Source organism: Corapipo altera, unplaced genomic scaffold (assembly GCF_003945725.1).
Source record: "Corapipo altera isolate COAL_440 unplaced genomic scaffold, ASM394572v1 223, whole genome shotgun sequence".
NCBI lineage: Eukaryota > Metazoa > Chordata > Aves > Passeriformes > Pipridae > Corapipo > Corapipo altera.
The window spans coordinates 187324-203825 of record NW_020885074.1 but is presented as its reverse complement, the minus strand read 5'-3'; the positions used below and the strand labels follow the sequence as shown (position 1 = coordinate 203825).

Genomic DNA, 16502 nt, shown 5'->3' with positions numbered 1-16502 from the left:
CCCCGGGAGCCCCCCAACCCCGGCCGGCCTCGCTGGAGGAGCTGGGCTACGAGTACATGGAGGTGGGCTCAGAGCCGGGGGGGCCCCCGGGTGCCCCCCCGGGCCGGGGCGGGCAGGACGAGGAGGACTATGAGTACATGAACAAGCAGCCGCGGCTGAGCCGCTCGCTGGGCAGCGTGTCCGGGGGGCCGGGACCCCGCCCCGAGGGCAGCCCCCCCCGCCACGACGGCTACACCGACATGCGCCCGGGGGAGACCCCCGCGCCCCCCGCCCCGGAGGAGGAGCAGGGCTACGAGGAGATGGAGGCCGTGGTGACCCCGCGCTGCCCCGGCTGCCGCGGGCCCCCCACCCCCTGCATGAAGCCCCTGCGCAGCCTGGAGGCCTCGGACTGTGCCTTCGACAACCCCGACTATTGGCACAGCCGCCTCTTCGCCAAGGCCGATGCCCAGCGGACGTAGGGGACCCCCTCCGGCCCCCTCCCGGGTCCCCCCCAGGGCTGCTCACACTGGATATGAAGGATCCTCCCCGGGGCATGAACCCCGGGGAAGGTGGGCGGGGACCAGGGGGTCTCAGCCCGGTCTGGGGTGTACCTGCTCCCTCCCACCCTTTGCAGGGTCTTTTTTTGAGGGTGCAAGGCTGGGGGAGCTAATCCTGGGCCCCTCGAGGTGGTGGGGAGGGGGCAGCCCAGACCCCCTGAAGAAGGGGCTGGGTGGGGGTCAGGACCCCCGGGTCCCCCTCCCACCATGCCCGGGGGGTGTCCTCCGGCTGCTCCCCCCAGCTGAAGGTGCTCCCCGTGTGCTGAGGGTCCCTGCGGGGCCCGGGGGGGAGCAGCAGACGAGGTCAGACGGGATTTTTGAAGGACCCCAGACTCATTTTCGGGTTTCCCCATTCCCTGCTGGAACCGCAGTGAAGGTTTGGAGGTGTCCCTCCAACCCCCCACCCCCGCGGGGGCACCTCGAGGAGTGTCCCGCGGTCGGGGGAGGAGAGCACTCACTGCCCGGGGTGAGGGGGGTCGGCACAGCCGCCCCCTGCCCCGCTCCGGGCGGGGAGTCCCCGGGAATCCCTTTTCCGTGGTGCTTTCCCCGGTCTCTCGGGGGCTACCCGGGGTTGGGGGGGTCAGCCCGGACCCCCCCGCTCAGGGATCGCCCCCGGCGTCGAGGGGGGCGAGACGGGGCTGAATAAAGACAAAAGGGAATTTCAACACCGGAGTCGGTTCTGCGGCTCGGGGGGGTCGGGGAGGGGACACCGGGCGGGGGGGGAGCATCGGGGAGACTGAATTGGGGGATTGAGGGGGCACAACGGACCGGGGGCTGCGGCGGGGCCACGAGGCTGGGCGGTGAGTGGGACCGGGGGCACCGACATCCTCGGGCAGTGACCGGCCCCGGGGGGGTCACGGTGGCGGTGTTGGGGGGTCAGGAGGAGGACACCGGAGCGGGAGCTGCGGCGAGAGAGCGGTGATGGGGCTGGTAACGGGGACAGGGACAGGGACCGGGGGCACCGACATCCTCGGGCAGGGACCGGTGCCGGTGGCGTCGCGGTGCCGGTGCCCCCACCCTTCGCCTACATCCCCCATCACCCCCCGCGCTCCACTTCCGCCGCGATTCCCCTCCTCCTCTCGCGAGAGCCGCGCTCTGCGCCGGGAGTTGTAGTCCTGGGAGAAAGGCCCGCCCAGGGCTGTGCGCGCGGCGGCGCGGGCGCTGCCGGGAGTTGTAGTCCGGGGGGGCGTGGAGGACTCGCGTTCCCAGCGTGCCCCGCGCGGAGCCCGCGCTCTGCCCTGCTCGCGCCTCGGGCTCGCGGTCCCGGGGGCTCCTCGGCGGCGGCGGCGGCGGCGGCGGGCGGGGGGCTCGACCAGGCCCGGGGGGCTCGACCAGGCCCGGGGGGCTCCGGGGGAGGCTCGGGCTCGGCGGGGGGGCTCCCACCATGTCGGGCGAGGAGGAGGCGGCCGAGCTCACCATCGCCGAGGACCTGGTGGTGACCAAGTACAAGATGGGGGGGGACATCGCCAACCGTGAGTGCGGGGCCCGGGGCGGGGGGGCGGCGGGGCGGGCGGGGGGCGGCTCCGGTGAGGGGCGGGGGGGCGGCGAGGGCTGCTCCCCCCACGGTCTGAGCCCCCCCGGGCCGGCCCCCCCCGCTGGTGGGGGGTTTGGTGCGGCCGCGGGTGGGGCCCCCCCGTTCCACCCCCGGTACTCGGGACCCCGCCGGGCCCCGGCCCCGCGCGGCCGCCGCAGCCGGCACGTGGTACCGCGCCCCACGTGCACCGGCGGCGCGGGGGGTGCGGGGCCGGGCCTGTGCCCCCCGCCCCCTCCGTCCCGCACCGGGACACGGAGGGACCCCCCCGGTGCCCCCGGGGCTGCCCCGCGCCGCCCTTTTGTTCGGGGCTCTGACCCCCCCCCCCCAGGTCCGGGGGGTCCCGCGGTGGTGGCGGGGATGGGATCGGAGATGGGGGAGCTCCGGGGGGGGCCCTGCCCTGCCCTAGGGGCGTCCTGCCCCGGGAATTGGGGTGAGGGCTGCCCCAGGAATGCGGTTCCTACCCCAGACCGGGGGTCCGGCCCCGGGAATGCCGTTCCTGCCCCTGCTCGGGGGTCCTGCCCCGGGCCAGGCTGTGCCCCCCCCCCGGGCCCTGCCCCCCCCCCCCCCGCGTTGTTCCCTTTCCCCTGTTATTTTTTAAGCCCTGTCCGCGCTGTCGCGGGTGCCCCGCGGAGGGTGACAGCTGTTAGAGCCGCCCCGACCGGTTCCGTGGGGCTCCCGGGTGTCCCACCCCGGCTCCTGCTGACTCCAGAGCTTCCCTCGGACTCCCGCTCCTGCCGCTGTCCTGGGAGGCAGCTCGGGCCGGGAGCGGGGATGCAGATTCCCTTCGGGAAGGGAGGTCGCCGCCGCTTTGGCTCCCTCGGTCTGCTGGGCAAACTGGAAGTTTGGCCACCTCCCTTCCCGGGGGGAAAGGCAGCTCCACGCGGGTTCTTCTCCCTTGGGAAGAGCAAACACACAAGCGTGGCAAAAAAACTTCCAGCTGCCTCGAGTTCTTGCCAGAGTGAGGGGCTTTTAGAGCTATAAAGTGCTTTAACTCCCTAAGGAAACCCTGGGAAGGGCAGGGCACAGTCGGGAGTGTTCCTGGGCAGTGCTGTCAGCTGTCCCTGCTCCTCGGATCCCTTGGAATGCTCCAAGAGTTCCCCCTTTATCTGCTTCCCTGTTTGTTTTATTTCTTCTCCGTGTTCTGCCAGCCACAACCGGCTCCTATCGGAGCGTTATCTGTGCTTTGAAATATTCCAAACTTTCCCATGGAAAGGTGACTGGAGGGGGCTGAAATTTGCGCAGGTGAAAGACCCACCTGTCCCCTCAGCCCTTCCAAGGATTCCTTGGAATTCCAGGAAAGCACATTTTCCCCCCTGTGTGACTCCCCCTAAACAGCCTCTTGTACAAACAACGTGATCACAGGACGAGGGGAGACTTTGAGGAGATATCCAGGGATCCCAGGAAACTTTGGGATAGGGCTGTGGCTCCCTGTGGAGTGTCACAGGTGGAGGGAGAAGGAGGGAAGGGGCCCTGGGACACCCCTTTCCCACAGTTTGTCCCTAAAGCACAAAGCAGGCCGGCATTCCCAGCGGTTCCAAACAGGACTCACAGGGACTCAAATATTCCCCAAACTTCCTGTAAGCCCAGCACAGAGCTGGGCGTGGGGAGTTCCTTGTGCCAGGCTGGGCCAGGAGCACGTAGATTCCTTGGAAAACAGGGACTCATGGAGTGGGTGCCCGGCTGAGTCTGTCTCCGGCCCCGCACGTCCACAGTGCCTTTGATGTCTCCCAGCAATTCCCAAACCTGTTTCTGGAGCTCTGACTTCTCCCAAAGGAATGTGGGGCTCCTGCTTCCCGCTGGGTCTCAGAGGTGCTTCACCTGTGCAGCCCCGTGGAAACATTCCCGAAGATTAAGGTGGGATTTGTGCCTCTCCAGGGTCATTTTCAGTCAAGATCCGAGTCTGGAATCTTGTTTTGTCCTGGGCAGCAGTGAGGTTTTCCCGCCAGAGTGCCGTGAGGGGGATGTTGCTGTTGGGTTTGAGGCTGTTTTTCCCTGAAAGGCTCAGGGTGTCCTTTGGAATCCAGGGGTCCTTCGTGCCGTGGTGGAGGCGGCGAATTCCGGAGCGTCGGTTCTCTGCCTGTGCGAGAAGGGGGATGCCATGATCATGGAGGAGACTGGGAAGATTTTCAAGAAGGAGAAGGAAATGAAGAAAGGTGAGGCTGCTCCGGGGACGTCCCGTGGTTCTCGTTCCCGCCGGGTGTCCGGTGGAATGGGCAGGAGCACGGGAAGTGCTCCTGGGTGCTGAGGGGTGTCAGGGATATTTTGCTGTTCCCAGGAAGGCAGTGTTAGCCCAAATCCTCCTGCCTGCCCTCCTGGCAGTGTCGCTGGTGCTCCCACAGCTTCCCATTTCAGCGGATCCAGTTACCCCCTGGAAATGGGAATTGCTTGGGAGAGTCACTCGGCACCGTGGGGGTTGTGTGACACTGAAATGCATCACTGAGAGCTCCCTGCTCCGTGTCCTGGGTGCTGGAGGTCCTGAAAATAGGCTTAGATGGGATATTGGGAAGGAATTCCTCCCTATGAGGGTGGGGAGGCCCTGGCACAGGTTGCCCAGAGAAGCTGTGGCTGCCCCTGGATCCCTGGAAGTGTCCAAGGCCAGGTTGGATGTGGCTTGGAGCAACCTGGGCTGGTGGGAGGTGTCCCTGCCCATGGCTTTGAGATCCCTCCAAACCCAGACCGCTCCTTGACTCCGTGGTTGTGTTTCTCCCTCTCTAGGAATTGCCTTCCCGACGAGTATATCCGTAAATAACTGTGTGTGTCACTTCTCCCCGCTGAAGAGTGACCAGGATTACATCCTCAAAGATGGAGATCTGGTCAAAATGTGAGTGCCTGGGGCGAGTTCCCTCCTCTGGTCCTGCTCCCTGTTAAATACTTCCCAGAATCCCAGGATGGTTTGGGTTGGAAGGACCTTAAAGATCATCCCCTTCCCCCCGCCACGGGCAGGGACGCACCAGCCCAGGTTAATTACTGCGGCGCTAATTAAAGACTAATATCGAGTCTGGAGCAGCGCCTGGAGCGCTCTCCTGTCTGCTGATGCCTCTGGAATCACCCCTGAGCCCTGAGACCCACCTGGAATTCCCTTTCCTTTGTGTTGCAGAGACCTGGGAGTGCACGTGGACGGGTTCATCGGGAACGTGGCCCACACCTTCGTCATCGGCGCCTCCAAGGTGGGTTTGTCCTCGGGGGGTGTCTCCGGCCACCCCTCCAAGTGTGGCATCCCAGAAATCATGTTGGGGGGGTCTCTGAATCCAAGGGGCTCTCTGGGGAGGAGGCAGCACCGGGAGCCTTGGAGAGGCAGTCCCTGCTGCCCAGCTGTGCTGCTGCAATGCCCCAGGATGGATGTTCCCCACCCCAAAATCAGTCCTTGCTCCCCACTTTTCCTGCAGCACAGACGTTCCTTGCTGGGGGCTGGTGCTGGTGGGACACTGGGATTTGGCTGGTCTCGTGCCTTGGGAATTCCTGTCACAATCCTAAAGTTGCCACTTACAAAAGCTCGGGATAAATCCTTAGGTGTAACCTTGGGAAGGGGATGACAATGTCTTGGGTTTTGCTCCAGTGGCTTTGGAATGACTCAAAGGGGAGAGGACCAAAAATCCTCATGTGGAGTGTTTTGAAATCCTCATAACCCATGTTTCTGGCCACACTGGAGTCCTGATCCCTTTCCAGTCGGGGATGCCTGGATTGGGAAGTCTCGGGAACTCCCATGGGAGCTGATTTGGTGGTGGTTGATGGGGCACTAACGAGGGATCCGTGGGGCTTTTCCCCCTCCGAGCTGGATTCCCTGCTCGCTCCGGGGGGAAGGTGTCCAGTGGAACGGGGAATCTCCTCCTCCAAACGAACAGCAGCCCTCAAAAATCCTCTTGTTTGGCTGTTTTCCCAGGAAAACCCCGTGCTGGGCCGCAAAGCCGACGTCATCAAGGCGGCTCATCTGTGCGCCGAGGCCGCCCTGCGCCTGGTGAAACCCGGGAACCAGGTCAGGATCCCCACGGGGGAAGGAGCAGGGGGGGACCTCGCCTGGGAAGAATTCCCAGCGTGGGGAATTCCATGGGGCAGCTGGGAGCAGCTGTCTCGGTGGGTGATGGGAAGAATCAGAGCCTGGCACCGTCTCTCTGTTTTTTTAGGAGGTGTCAAAGCACCTGTTGGTTGTAAAACGTGCGGAATTTATCCCAGAACACGGAATTAAAGGAAACCTCGTGCTTGTGGTGGGAATTTTCTGTCCTTAACGTGTTTTCCTGTGTCCTTCTTCCAGAACACACAAGTGACAGAGGCCTGGAACAAAATAGCCCACTCATTTCACTGCACACCCATCGAAGGTAAGGATGGGGAGCAGGGATCCCAGGGAGCAGGGATTCCAGGGAGCAGGGATCCCAGGGAGCAGGGATCCCAGGGAGCAGGGATCCCAAGGATCAGGGATCCCAGGGAGCAGGGATCCCAAGGGTCAGGGATTCCAGGGAGCAGGGATCCCAAGGGTCAGGGATTCCAGGGAGCAGGGATCCCAGGGATGAACATGACATCCTGAGCTGCCCCAGTCAGATTCTGGGAAACGTTCAGTAGCTGCAAGTCCATCTCCAAGTGAGCAGCCTTTGCTAAAATATCCCTTCTAAACTCTCTGTATTCTTTTCCTTCCTCTGTTTCTGTGGCTTCATGGACACACTATTTTGGGAACAAGACGTGGGCTCCCACAGCCGGGACACGTCCTGGCCATTTGGACTCAAAGCCCCTTTAGCAAATCCCTCCCAGCTTTGTGATGCCAGAACCTTCCCAGGGGTGGGCAGGGTGTCATTTCCTTCCTGCTCCAGAGCCTTGGATGAGTGGGAAGGTGCTGGTGGCAGTGGCACCGCTGGATCTGTGTCTGGAAGCTCAGCCTGGCACTGGCAGATCCTTTTCTCCTGTCGGTGCCGTGGGGTTCTTTCAGCCACCTTAAACTGGTCCACTGCTGGTTAAATTTCCCGAAATTCCATAGAGCTGGCTCGTTCTCTGGGATCTCTGGGAACAGAGATTCCTTGCTCTGTGTGTGGGATGGCTTTGTGGGCCTCCTCAGTGCTTTGTTCCATTCTCCAGGACACAGTCCAGTGCTGTCCAAGGAGTTGTTTGGGGAAGAGTTGAGTCCCGGGGTTTTCTCAGGCAGGTGATGGGAGCAGACGGAGCTGGTTGTGCCTGGGTTGTGCTTCCCGTTCCCAAAAGGGGCATCCCACAGTCCCTGCTGGCTCAGGGAGCGGATTGGGAATGTGCTGGTGCCTCTTCCCAGGCTTGGGTTTGGAGGTGAACTGTGGGAAATCTCCCTGGATGTGACACTGGTGGGGAATGGCTCCCAGTACAGCCCAGTACAACCCACTGGTGTGCCTGTGCCCAGGGTTCCCAGTACAGCTCCCAGTACAGCTCCCAGTACACCCCTGTTTCCGTGTGACCCTGAAGACTCTTTCCCTCCCTGCTCCCTGGATCTGAGAGCTGCACTCCCAGTGCTCCCAGTGAGCCCAGTTCCCTCTCATGACAGGGATGTTGTCACACCAGCTGAAGCAACACGTGATCGACGGAGAGAAAACCATCATCCAGAACCCGTCAGACCAGCAGAAGTGAGTGAGGGGCTTTTGGGGGGGGTCAGGGTGCCCTGTATCAAAGTCCAGCTCCAGGCCCTGCACAGGACAACCCCAAAAATTTCCCCAGTCCCCAAATCCCTAAGAGTGTTGTCCAAATGCTCCTGGAGCTCTCTGGCAGCCTTGGGGCAGTGCCACTGCCCTGGGGAGCCTGGTCAGTGCCAACCACCCTCTGGGGGAAGAACCTGTTCCCAAAATCCATCCAACCCCCCTGACACAGCTCCAGCTGTTCCCTTGGGTCCTGTCACTCATCCCAGAGTGACCCTGTCACAGGGTTGGACCTTTAAAGGTCCTTCCATCCCAAACCATTCCCGATCCTGTGAGTTGTGAGTCCGTGTTCGGGGTCATTCTGAGAAAGAAAAGCTGGAAGCCACCGAGGAGGCTCCGTGCTGGCACCTGTCCTTGGTTCCTGTCCAGTTCCTGGGGATCTGCTGGAAGCTGCCAGCACAAATCCCAACTGTTGGTCGTGGAGGTGGTGCCAGCTCAGAGCTGTGCCAAGACCTGTTGGCTGTCCCACAGGAGCTGCCAGGATCCCATGGGATGGGGGTACTGGGCAGTCCCATCTCAGGGTTTGGGCTTATTGACCTGGGTTCTCATTCAGCTGCTCCAGCAGCTCAGGCATCCCCTGGGATTGGGTCTTACAGTAAATATTTATAGAGTTTGGTGGCTTTAAATCCCTGTCCCCATCCCTGAAGGTGTCCAGGGAACAGCTGGATGTGGCACTCAGTGCTCTGGGTGACAAGGCAAGGATCTGTCACAGTTTGGACTCGGTGACCTTGGAGGTCTTTTCCAACCTCAGGGATTCCAGAATTCCGAGTTCTGAGGGTCCTGTGGCTTGTAGGAGGTTTTCTCTTCCCTATTCTCCTTTTTTTTTCCCTCACCAAACTCTTTTCCCTGCAGGAAGGACCACGAAAAAGCCGAGTTCGAGGTCCACGAAGTCTACGCTGTCGATGTTCTCGTCAGCAGCGGAGAGGGAAAGGTGAGTCCACCCCAAAAACCGAGGGGCACCTTTGGGGTGGGGGGGGTCTGGAGGGGGCTGCTCTGAGGGCGGCGCCGCTCCGGGTCTCCCGCAGCTCCCGTTGGTGTTTCCAGGCGAAGGATGCGGGACAGAGAACCACGATTTACAAAAGGGACCCTTCCAAGCAGTACGGCCTGAAGATGAAAACCTCCCGTGCCTTTTTCAGCGAGGTGGAGCGACGCTTCGACACCATGCCCTTCACCCTCAGGTGTGTGGACACCCGTCCAGGGGGCTGGGACACCCCTCCAGGGCTGGAATCTGAGCAGAGCCAACATGTTTTGCTGTCCCAGCTGGGAGGAGGGCACGGCCTCGGCTGCCCTCTGTGGGGAGTTGCAGGATTCAAGCCCAGGAGAGGGTGTAGAAAGGATGTGATGGGCCTAAGCAGGAAGTGCAGGGGATTTGAGCTCAGGTGTGAGATGGGGTTTGAGCTCAGGTGTCTCTGTCTCCTCCCAGGGCTTTTGAGGACGAGAAGAAGGCCCGTATGGGGGTGGTGGAATGCACCAAACACGAGCTGCTCCAGCCCTTCAACGTCCTCTACGAGAAGGAAGGTGAGTCCTGGGTGGGGAAGGGGCAGGTGAGGGAGGAATAGGGGAGGATGGAGCCAGAGGAGCTGCTCAGGAGCAGGGACTGTGGGTCCTGGCAGGTTGAAGAAGCTCCTCTGAGGTGGTTTTTAGCCAGGTGGGAACATGGAACAATGCTGGGATCAGGGATCACTGCTGGGATCAGGGGTCAGTGCCTGGGTCAGGGATCACTGTTGGGGTCAGGGATCACTGTTGGGATCGGGGGTCAGTGCTGGGATCAGGGGTCAGTGCCTGGGTCAGGGATCAGTGCTGGGATCAGGGGTCAGTGCCTGGGTCAGGGGTCAGTGCCTGGGTCAGGGGTCAGTGCTGGGATCAGGGGTCAGTGCCTGCCTGGAGCACTCCGGGGGTCAGCCCCGCAGGTCCTGGCAGGTTTAACCCGGGCTGTGCCTCGCAGGGGAGTTTGTTGCACAGTTCAAGTTCACGGTGCTGCTGATGCCCAACGGGCCCATGCGGATAACGAGCGGCCCCTTCGAGCCCGAGCTCTACAAGTCCGACTTCGAGGTGCAGGACGGAGAACTGAAGGTTGGTTGAATCCTAAATGTGATTAATATTGATAATTGCAAATATTAATATATTGATTAAATGTATTTATAAAATTGTATAAGTAACATGTATGTACAGTGTATATAATACGTGTATTTATCCAGAGGTACCACCCTGTCCCTGCATCCCGGGGCGGGGAAGGTGGAAATTAAAATCCAGCAGCCTCTGCAGAGGTTTGTGCTGTGAATTTGGCAAGATTTGGTTAAGCCCAGACTGGGCCCCTTTACTTCTTCAAGCTCTTATGGCTTGATAAGAACTCCCAGTCCTTTCCAGGAAGGATTTAGGGAATCACACCTTGGAATTCTCCATCCATGCTGTGCCCCCGAGGATTTCCCTGCTGTTCCCCTCTAGTGGTGTTCCCCATCCTCCTGACTAAAAAAGGAGTAGTTTTCCAGCTCCTCACATTTCCTTCCTGTCTCCAGGCCCTTCTACAAAGCTCTGCAAGCCGGAAGACCCAGAAAAAGAAGAAAAAGAAGGTAATTTGTCCATTCCCTTGTGTAAACTTGTGGCTCACAGGACCCAGATGCTCCCAGGTCCTGTGTTTTGGGTTCATTTCAGTGTTTTCCCACCTCAGGAAGCAGCAGCTCCGTGGGATGGGGCTTCTCCAGGGCCCCCAGGGTAGGCTGTGGCCGTGTGGGACCCCCCAGCTCTGATGTGTTCCTGGTTTCCCCACAGGCTTCCAAGAATGCAGAAAATGCCACCACGGGAGAGACGGCGGAGGAGAATGAGGCTGGCGACTGAGAGCCCCCAAATCACTCAAATGGCCCCTTTTCCCCCCAAAAAAATCCAACCAGAAGCAAAATAATCTGGCACTGTTGGTCCCCTCAGGACCAGACAGTCTGGACTTCCCACTGACTCCAAGCAGCTCCCGTTGACTTTGCCAAGCAGGGAGGAATCTCTCGGCCACTTCAGACAACTGAAAAAAGAGCAGAAAAAATAAAATTAGGAGTAAAAGTCACTATCAAATCTTTAACCTTTTATATTTCCCACATTTGAAGAGGGGAATTAATCCCAATCCGGTGAGAGGGAGTGTAGGGAGCCACCTGCTTCCTTCCTCCTCCTTGTTCTCCTCTTCCTCCTCATCCTCCTTTTATATTTTTTAATTTTTCCCTTTACAAATTTTAATGGAGGACAAAAAAACCCACCCAAAACCAGCTAATTACACCCAGAAAAGTGCCCTGTGTGAGTGATCTGGGACACGGTGCCAGAGGATTTACCTTTCCCCTCTGGAATTTATATTTATAATTGGGAAAAACGGCAAATTTGAGGTCCCCTGGGAGAGTGGTCTGGCTGCTCCGTTTTTGTCTCTGCCTTCATTTAAGGGATAAACTCGCTATTTTTTAACACAAACTCGTTTTTAAATTGTCCAAATCCTCGGAAGCCGCCGACATTCCGGCCCTGCGGAGGGGCAGGCGAGTCCAATTCCCTGTGTCCCCCGGGAGCACATTCCACCTTTCCCGCCTGTCACCTCGGGCCAGAGGATTTCTCACCCTTCCCTCTGGATTACACGTTTGTAATTGGGGGAAAAAAAATCTCAGCCGTTCCTCAGGTGACGGGTGAGGGAAGCGCTGCCGGAGCCGCCGGAGTCGGGGCCGAGCCCGGCCAGGGGTATCGCTCTTTTGTAGTCACTTTTATAAAAAAAAAGAAAAAAAAAAAAAGAAAAAAAGCCGCCTGATGCCATGAGTTGAATGTGAGGTTTTTTTCTTTGCCGATACCTCTGGTTCTTCCTCCCCCCTCCCCCCGACGGAGCTGAATTTGGGAAAAACTCTTGCCTTTTAAGAACATTCCCGGGCGTCTCCGCAGGCTGCTGTGCTTCCTTCGTCAAGATCCGAGTTTTCCACCCCAAACTCCACACGTGCAAATATTACCAAAGTCAATAAAAGAGAATAAACGATGCGATATTGGATTTTATTCTGAATTTTTTCCATCTTTCTGCTCCTTGTCTCCAGTTCTTTCAGCTCTGGGGTGGGTGTGGGGTGAATGTGGGATCCTGGGCATCTCTGGCATCTGAACTGTGAATCTGAGGGAAAAAAATCTCTCATTTTGAGGGAAACCCCCTTGGGTTTAGCCTTTTTAAACAGTATTTTGCCTGGAGCTGGGAGCTGTGTGCTCTCCTAGTCCACGGCATAGATTTATAAACCCCTGAGACTCGCTGGTTTATTTAATTTTATTTTTTATATTTTATATTATTATACAAATATTTTTAGGTTTTATATATTTATATTACAGTATAAATGCTTTATATTTTTAAAGGAAAGTCCCTGGATGGCCTTTGTGATGCAACAATCCTGTTCACACCCTGGAAACTCCCAGAAAAACTGTTTTTGATGCTCACATTCCAAATAAACTTAAACGTTGACAGGTCGGAGGGGAGTTTGGGGACACACACACACACACACTTTTGGGGACCCCCCCAAAAGGGGGGCTGCGCAAAATGGCGGCCAGCGGCCGGACTACAGCTCCCGCGATGCTTCGGGGCAAGGAACTACAGATCCCGTCGTGCCCCTCGTCGCTGTGGGCGTGGCTTATCTCCACTATAAATACCGCCAGCCGGGCGCCGCGGGCCCCTCTCGGCCACTGCCGCCATATTGGGGCCTTCCCTGGCCGCCGCCTCCATCCGCCTCCATCCGCCTCCATCCGCCGCCCCCGCCCGCCCGGACTGAGCGCGGAGCCGCCGCCGACCCGCCATGAGGGCCAAGGTGAGCGCCGGGGGGCGGCCGATGGCGCCTCAGCGGTGGCCGAGCCTGGATCGCGGGTGGGAGGGACCCTGCGGCCTGGACACTCCTGAGGATGGGGGGAGTCCCAGGGGAGGGGGGTCCCATCTCTTGGTGCAGGGGACGAGGGTCTCGGTGGGGATCCCAGGGGTTGGGGGGTCCTGCTGGGTGGGGTATCGCTGGGGCGCGAGGGGAGGTCCCTGTGGAATTTGGGGTCCCTGGGGGGCGTCCCAGAGGTTGTTCCAGGGGGTGGAGGGTCCTGGTGGGGTGTCTCTGAGGGCGGGGGAGGGTCCCTGTGCTGGGTTTGGGGAGGTTCCCGTGGAAGTTGGGGTCCCTCGGGGGTGTCTTTGCCGGGAGCAGGGTGGGGGAACCTGTGGTGCAGGCGGGGTCCTTATGGAGGGGGGGGGGCGCGTGCCCCAGGTTGGGGAGGGGGCTCCGAGGTCTGGGGGTCCCGGGCTGCGACTCAGACCCGCTCAGGCCTCACTGGGACGGTGTGGGACTGGGGACACTGGGAACACTGGGAGAGCCAAACCAACGAGGCACTGGGGGTACGGGGACAGTGTAGGGCTGGGGCACCGGCATCCAGCCCCCCGGTACCGGCTCTAACGGCCCCTCCTTCTCTCCCGCAGTGGCGCAAGAAGCGAATGCGCAGGTACGTGAGGACCCCTGAGGGGACCCTCGGGAGGGCCCCAGAGGGTGGTCTGGGGGGCCGCGGGGGTGACGCCGCCACCTTGTCCCTTCTGTCCCCAGGCTGAAGCGCAAGAGGAGGAAGATGAGGCAGAGGTCCAAGTGAGCGACCCCGCTGGGGCCGCGGCCCGGGGCCGTCTCGGTGACACCCTGGTGACACGCCGGTGACCTCCCGGGGCCGCGGGGGTCCCGCTGGGCCGGGCCCGAGTTCTCTCTGCTCTGTAACGGCCGCTGTGCTATGAATAAAAGCTGGTTATTAGAACAATGTGTGGCGGCTCCGGGGGGCTGGGACCGGGGAGCCTCCGGTAACGGGGCCACCGGGACGGCGGGAAGGGGCTTCCCCGGCGACGAGAGATGGGAGAAGCCCGAGGTTCCTCTTTGAACGGGGCCGGTGACCGGCACCGGGGCTCCTCCGGTAACAGGGCAGGTGGGGCCAGGGGCTCCTCCGGGAACGGGCGATACCTCCGGTAACGGGACTGGCAGGCGGTGCCGTGAGCTGGGACCGGGGGCGGCCGGAGCAGGGCAGGTGACACCGGGACCTGGATGTGGCACCGGGGCCGGGAGGTGACATCGGGACCGGAGTTTGGGGTGGTGTGACAGGATCGGGAGGTAGCACCGGGGCTGGGATTCAGGGGGGTGTGACGGGGCCAGATGACACCGGGACTGGGGACTGGGGAGGTGACGCCGGGGTCTCCCCGCGCGGCGGTGGCTGCCGCGAGTGACGTCACGGTGACGTAGTTCCGGCGCGCCGCCGCGCGGGTCCTTCCGGGCCGCCCCGGAAGCGGCGCCCAGCGGGTCCCGCCCGCCGCCGGCACCGGCCGCGCGTTCCTGGCGCCGGAGGCACCGCGGAGAGGCCGCGAGCGGTGAGTGCGGGCCCGGGGGGAGGGCGCGCTCCGCCGGGCCGGTCCCTCGCCCCCGCCGGGCCGCGCGGGTGTCCGTGCGAGTCCCTCCCGGAGTGCCCCGCGGGGCTGTCACGGGCGAGGGCCCCGCACACCGGCGCTTGGCGGCACTCGGGAGGCGCCGGCGGCACTGGCAGCCGCGGGGAGCGGCAGTGACGGGCGGCCCGGGGTTCCCTCCGGGACGGCGGTGGCGCTGGGAGCGGGCAAGGGCTGTGGGGACACCCGGGACATCCCGGGGGGCACCGGCGGCTGTGGGGGAGCTCCCGGGCCCTGCTGCCTCTGCGCCGTCTCCACGGCGGCGCCAGAGCCCTGTGGCGGGTGATTCTCCCCGGTCCCGGAGCCGCTCCCGGTGCCTCCCTCACCCCGTCCCTGTCTCTCTCTGTTCCCGGTGCCCCGGGGCGGGTGTTCCCCTCCGCCGGCTCCCGCGGCTCCCTCCCGGTGCCTCCCTCACCCCGTCCCTCCCCCGCAGCACCCGGAGCTGCACCGAAGATGCCGGACCGGGACGGCTACACCAACGGGAGCGGCGGCGGCGGCGGCGGGGACGAGGTGGGTGCCAACGCCGACGACATCTGCCGGGACTTCCTGCGGAACGTCTGCAAGCGCGGGAAGCGCTGCCGCTTCCGCCACCCCGACATCAGCGAGGTCACCAACCTGGGCGTGAGGAAGAACGAGTTCATCTTCTGCCACGACTTCCAGAACAAGGAGTGCGTGCGCCTCAACTGCCGCTTCATCCACGGCACCAAGGAGGACGAGGACTGCTACAAGAAGACGGGGGAGCTGCCCCCGCGCCTGCGCCAGAAGGTGGCTGCGGGGCTGGGGCTGTCGCCCGCCGACCTGCCCAACAGCAAGGAGGAGGTGCCCATCTGCAGGGACTTCCTGAAGGGCGACTGCCAGCGCGGGGCCAAGTGCAAGTTCCAGCACCTGCAGCGGGACTACGAGTACGAGGCGCGGGGGCGGGAGCAGGGGCTGGGCCCCGCCGGGCGCCGCTTCGAGCCCTTCGACGGGCTCCTCTACGACCCCGACCGCTACGACGAGCACGAGCCGGTGCTGAAGCGGCGGCGGGTGGAGGGGCTGTACGAGACCTACGAGTACAGCTTCGGCAGCCCCCGGGCCGTGGAGTACCGGCTGCTGGAGGAGGAGAACGTCCTGCTGCGCAAGCGCGTGGAGGACCTCAAGAAGCAGGTGAACAACCTGCTGGCCACCAACGAGGTGCTGCTGGAGCAGAACGCGCAGTTCCGCAACCAGGCCAAGGTGATGACGCTGAGCTCCACGGCCACGGCCACCGAGCAGACTCTGGCGCCCACCGTGGGCACCGTCACCAACTATAACCACAGCATCGCGCAGACGCACACCACGCTCAGCAGCCAGGCCCTGCAGCCCCGGCCCGTCACCCAGCAGGATTTGGTGGCCCCCGCCGGCGCCCAGGCCGCCCCCCCCGCCAACGCCGCGCCCCCCATGAACCCCGAGATCGCGCCGCTGTCGGCGGCCCTGGCGCAGACCATCGCCCAGGGCATGGCCCCCCCCCGTGTCCATGGCGCCCGTGGCCGTGTCGGTGGCGCCCGTGGCCGTGTCCATGGCGCAGCCCCTCGGGGGCATCACCATGAGCCACGCCACCACCCCCATGGTGACCTACCCCATCGCCTCGCAGAGCATGAGGATAACGGCCATGCCCCACTGACCCCCCGCCCCGTGGAACTGAGCCCGGGGGGCAGCAGGAGGACGGACACACGGACCCTGCGCAGCCTGTGGACGCTGGTGGCTCCCACGGGGGTGTGGGTGCGGGACCCCCCCCTTGGTCCGGCACCCATCGTGTGGGGAAACCTCCTTGGGGGCGTGGGGGGGTTGTGGCTGCTCCCCCCTGGAGCCTCGGGAATGGACACGGCCCCCTCGCCCGGTGCCAGGACTGAGTCCCGCGGCAGGGGCGGCACCGGGGCTGCGCTGGCCCTGTAACATTTTCAGCTATTAAAAAACCCCAAACCACCCGGTCCCGGTCGCTGTCCCGGGGAAGGGGGGGGGTGTTTGGTACCCCCGGGAAGGGCCGGGGGAGCCGCGGACACGTGACCTCGGCCACGCCCCTCGCCTGAACCACGCCCACCAATAAATACGGGCGTGGCGGGGTAACACGTGACTCCCCGAGGTCACGCCCACTGCGGAGTGGGCGGTGCTGGGGTTGGCGGGCGGCCAATGGATGGTGCGGGGGGACGAGGGGCGTGGCCGGGTCCCGTCCCGGGTCAGCCAATGGGCGAGGCGCGCGTGCGGTGGGCGTGGGCGGGCGGCCCCGGGGCAGAGCGGGACCGGGAGCGGGAGCGGAGCGGGGATGGAGCGGCGGAGCGGGAGCGGCGGCGGCGCGGGGCTGGCGGCGCTGGGCGCGCTGGGCCGGCGGCTGCTGTGGGCGC

The 16502-nt window shown here is 62.7% G+C and overlaps 4 protein-coding genes and 1 long non-coding RNA gene across 5 annotated transcripts in view; all 5 read left to right on the top strand.

Annotated features, from left to right (window-relative positions):
• ERBB3 (erb-b2 receptor tyrosine kinase 3) overlaps positions 1-863 on the top strand; it is a 13045-nt gene extending 12182 nt beyond the window's left edge. The window contains exon 30 of the mRNA XM_027669296.1: positions 10-863. Within this exon, the coding sequence (XP_027525097.1) occupies positions 10-458 (449 nt within the window). The 3' untranslated portion in view covers positions 459-863. The remainder of the gene's footprint in view (positions 1-9) is intronic.
• A 999-nt stretch (positions 864-1862) lies between these two features.
• PA2G4 (proliferation-associated 2G4) lies at positions 1863-11705 on the top strand. Its single transcript, XM_027669291.1, has 13 exons — positions 1863-2008; positions 4095-4223; positions 4786-4891; positions 5168-5237; positions 5951-6043; positions 6320-6383; positions 7565-7643; positions 8565-8643; positions 8757-8890; positions 9136-9230; positions 9658-9785; positions 10229-10282; positions 10482-11705. Exons 1-13 carry the CDS (start codon positions 1921-1923, stop codon positions 10545-10547), a joined length of 1185 nt encoding a protein of 394 aa, XP_027525092.1. The 5' UTR covers positions 1863-1920; the 3' UTR covers positions 10548-11705.
• Positions 11706-12358: 653 nt separating this feature from the next.
• On the top strand, positions 12359-13469 carry LOC113959965. Its single transcript, XR_003531955.1, has 3 exons — positions 12359-12505; positions 13150-13172; positions 13271-13469. It is a non-coding gene; the product is annotated as an uncharacterized LOC113959965 (long non-coding RNA).
• Positions 13470-14011: 542 nt separating this feature from the next.
• ZC3H10 (zinc finger CCCH-type containing 10) lies at positions 14012-15903 on the top strand. The gene is given in 3 exon segments (XM_027669295.1): positions 14012-14070; positions 14576-15620; positions 15622-15903. Coding segments are annotated over 2 exon segments (1188 nt in total). The 5' UTR covers positions 14012-14070; positions 14576-14595; the 3' UTR covers positions 15785-15903.
• A 391-nt stretch (positions 15904-16294) lies between these two features.
• ESYT1 (extended synaptotagmin 1) overlaps positions 16295-16502 on the top strand; it is an 8495-nt gene continuing 8287 nt past the window's right edge. The window contains exon 1 of the mRNA XM_027669277.1: positions 16295-16494. Coding sequence (XP_027525078.1) covers positions 16295-16494 — 200 coding nt within the window. The remainder of the gene's footprint in view (positions 16495-16502) is intronic.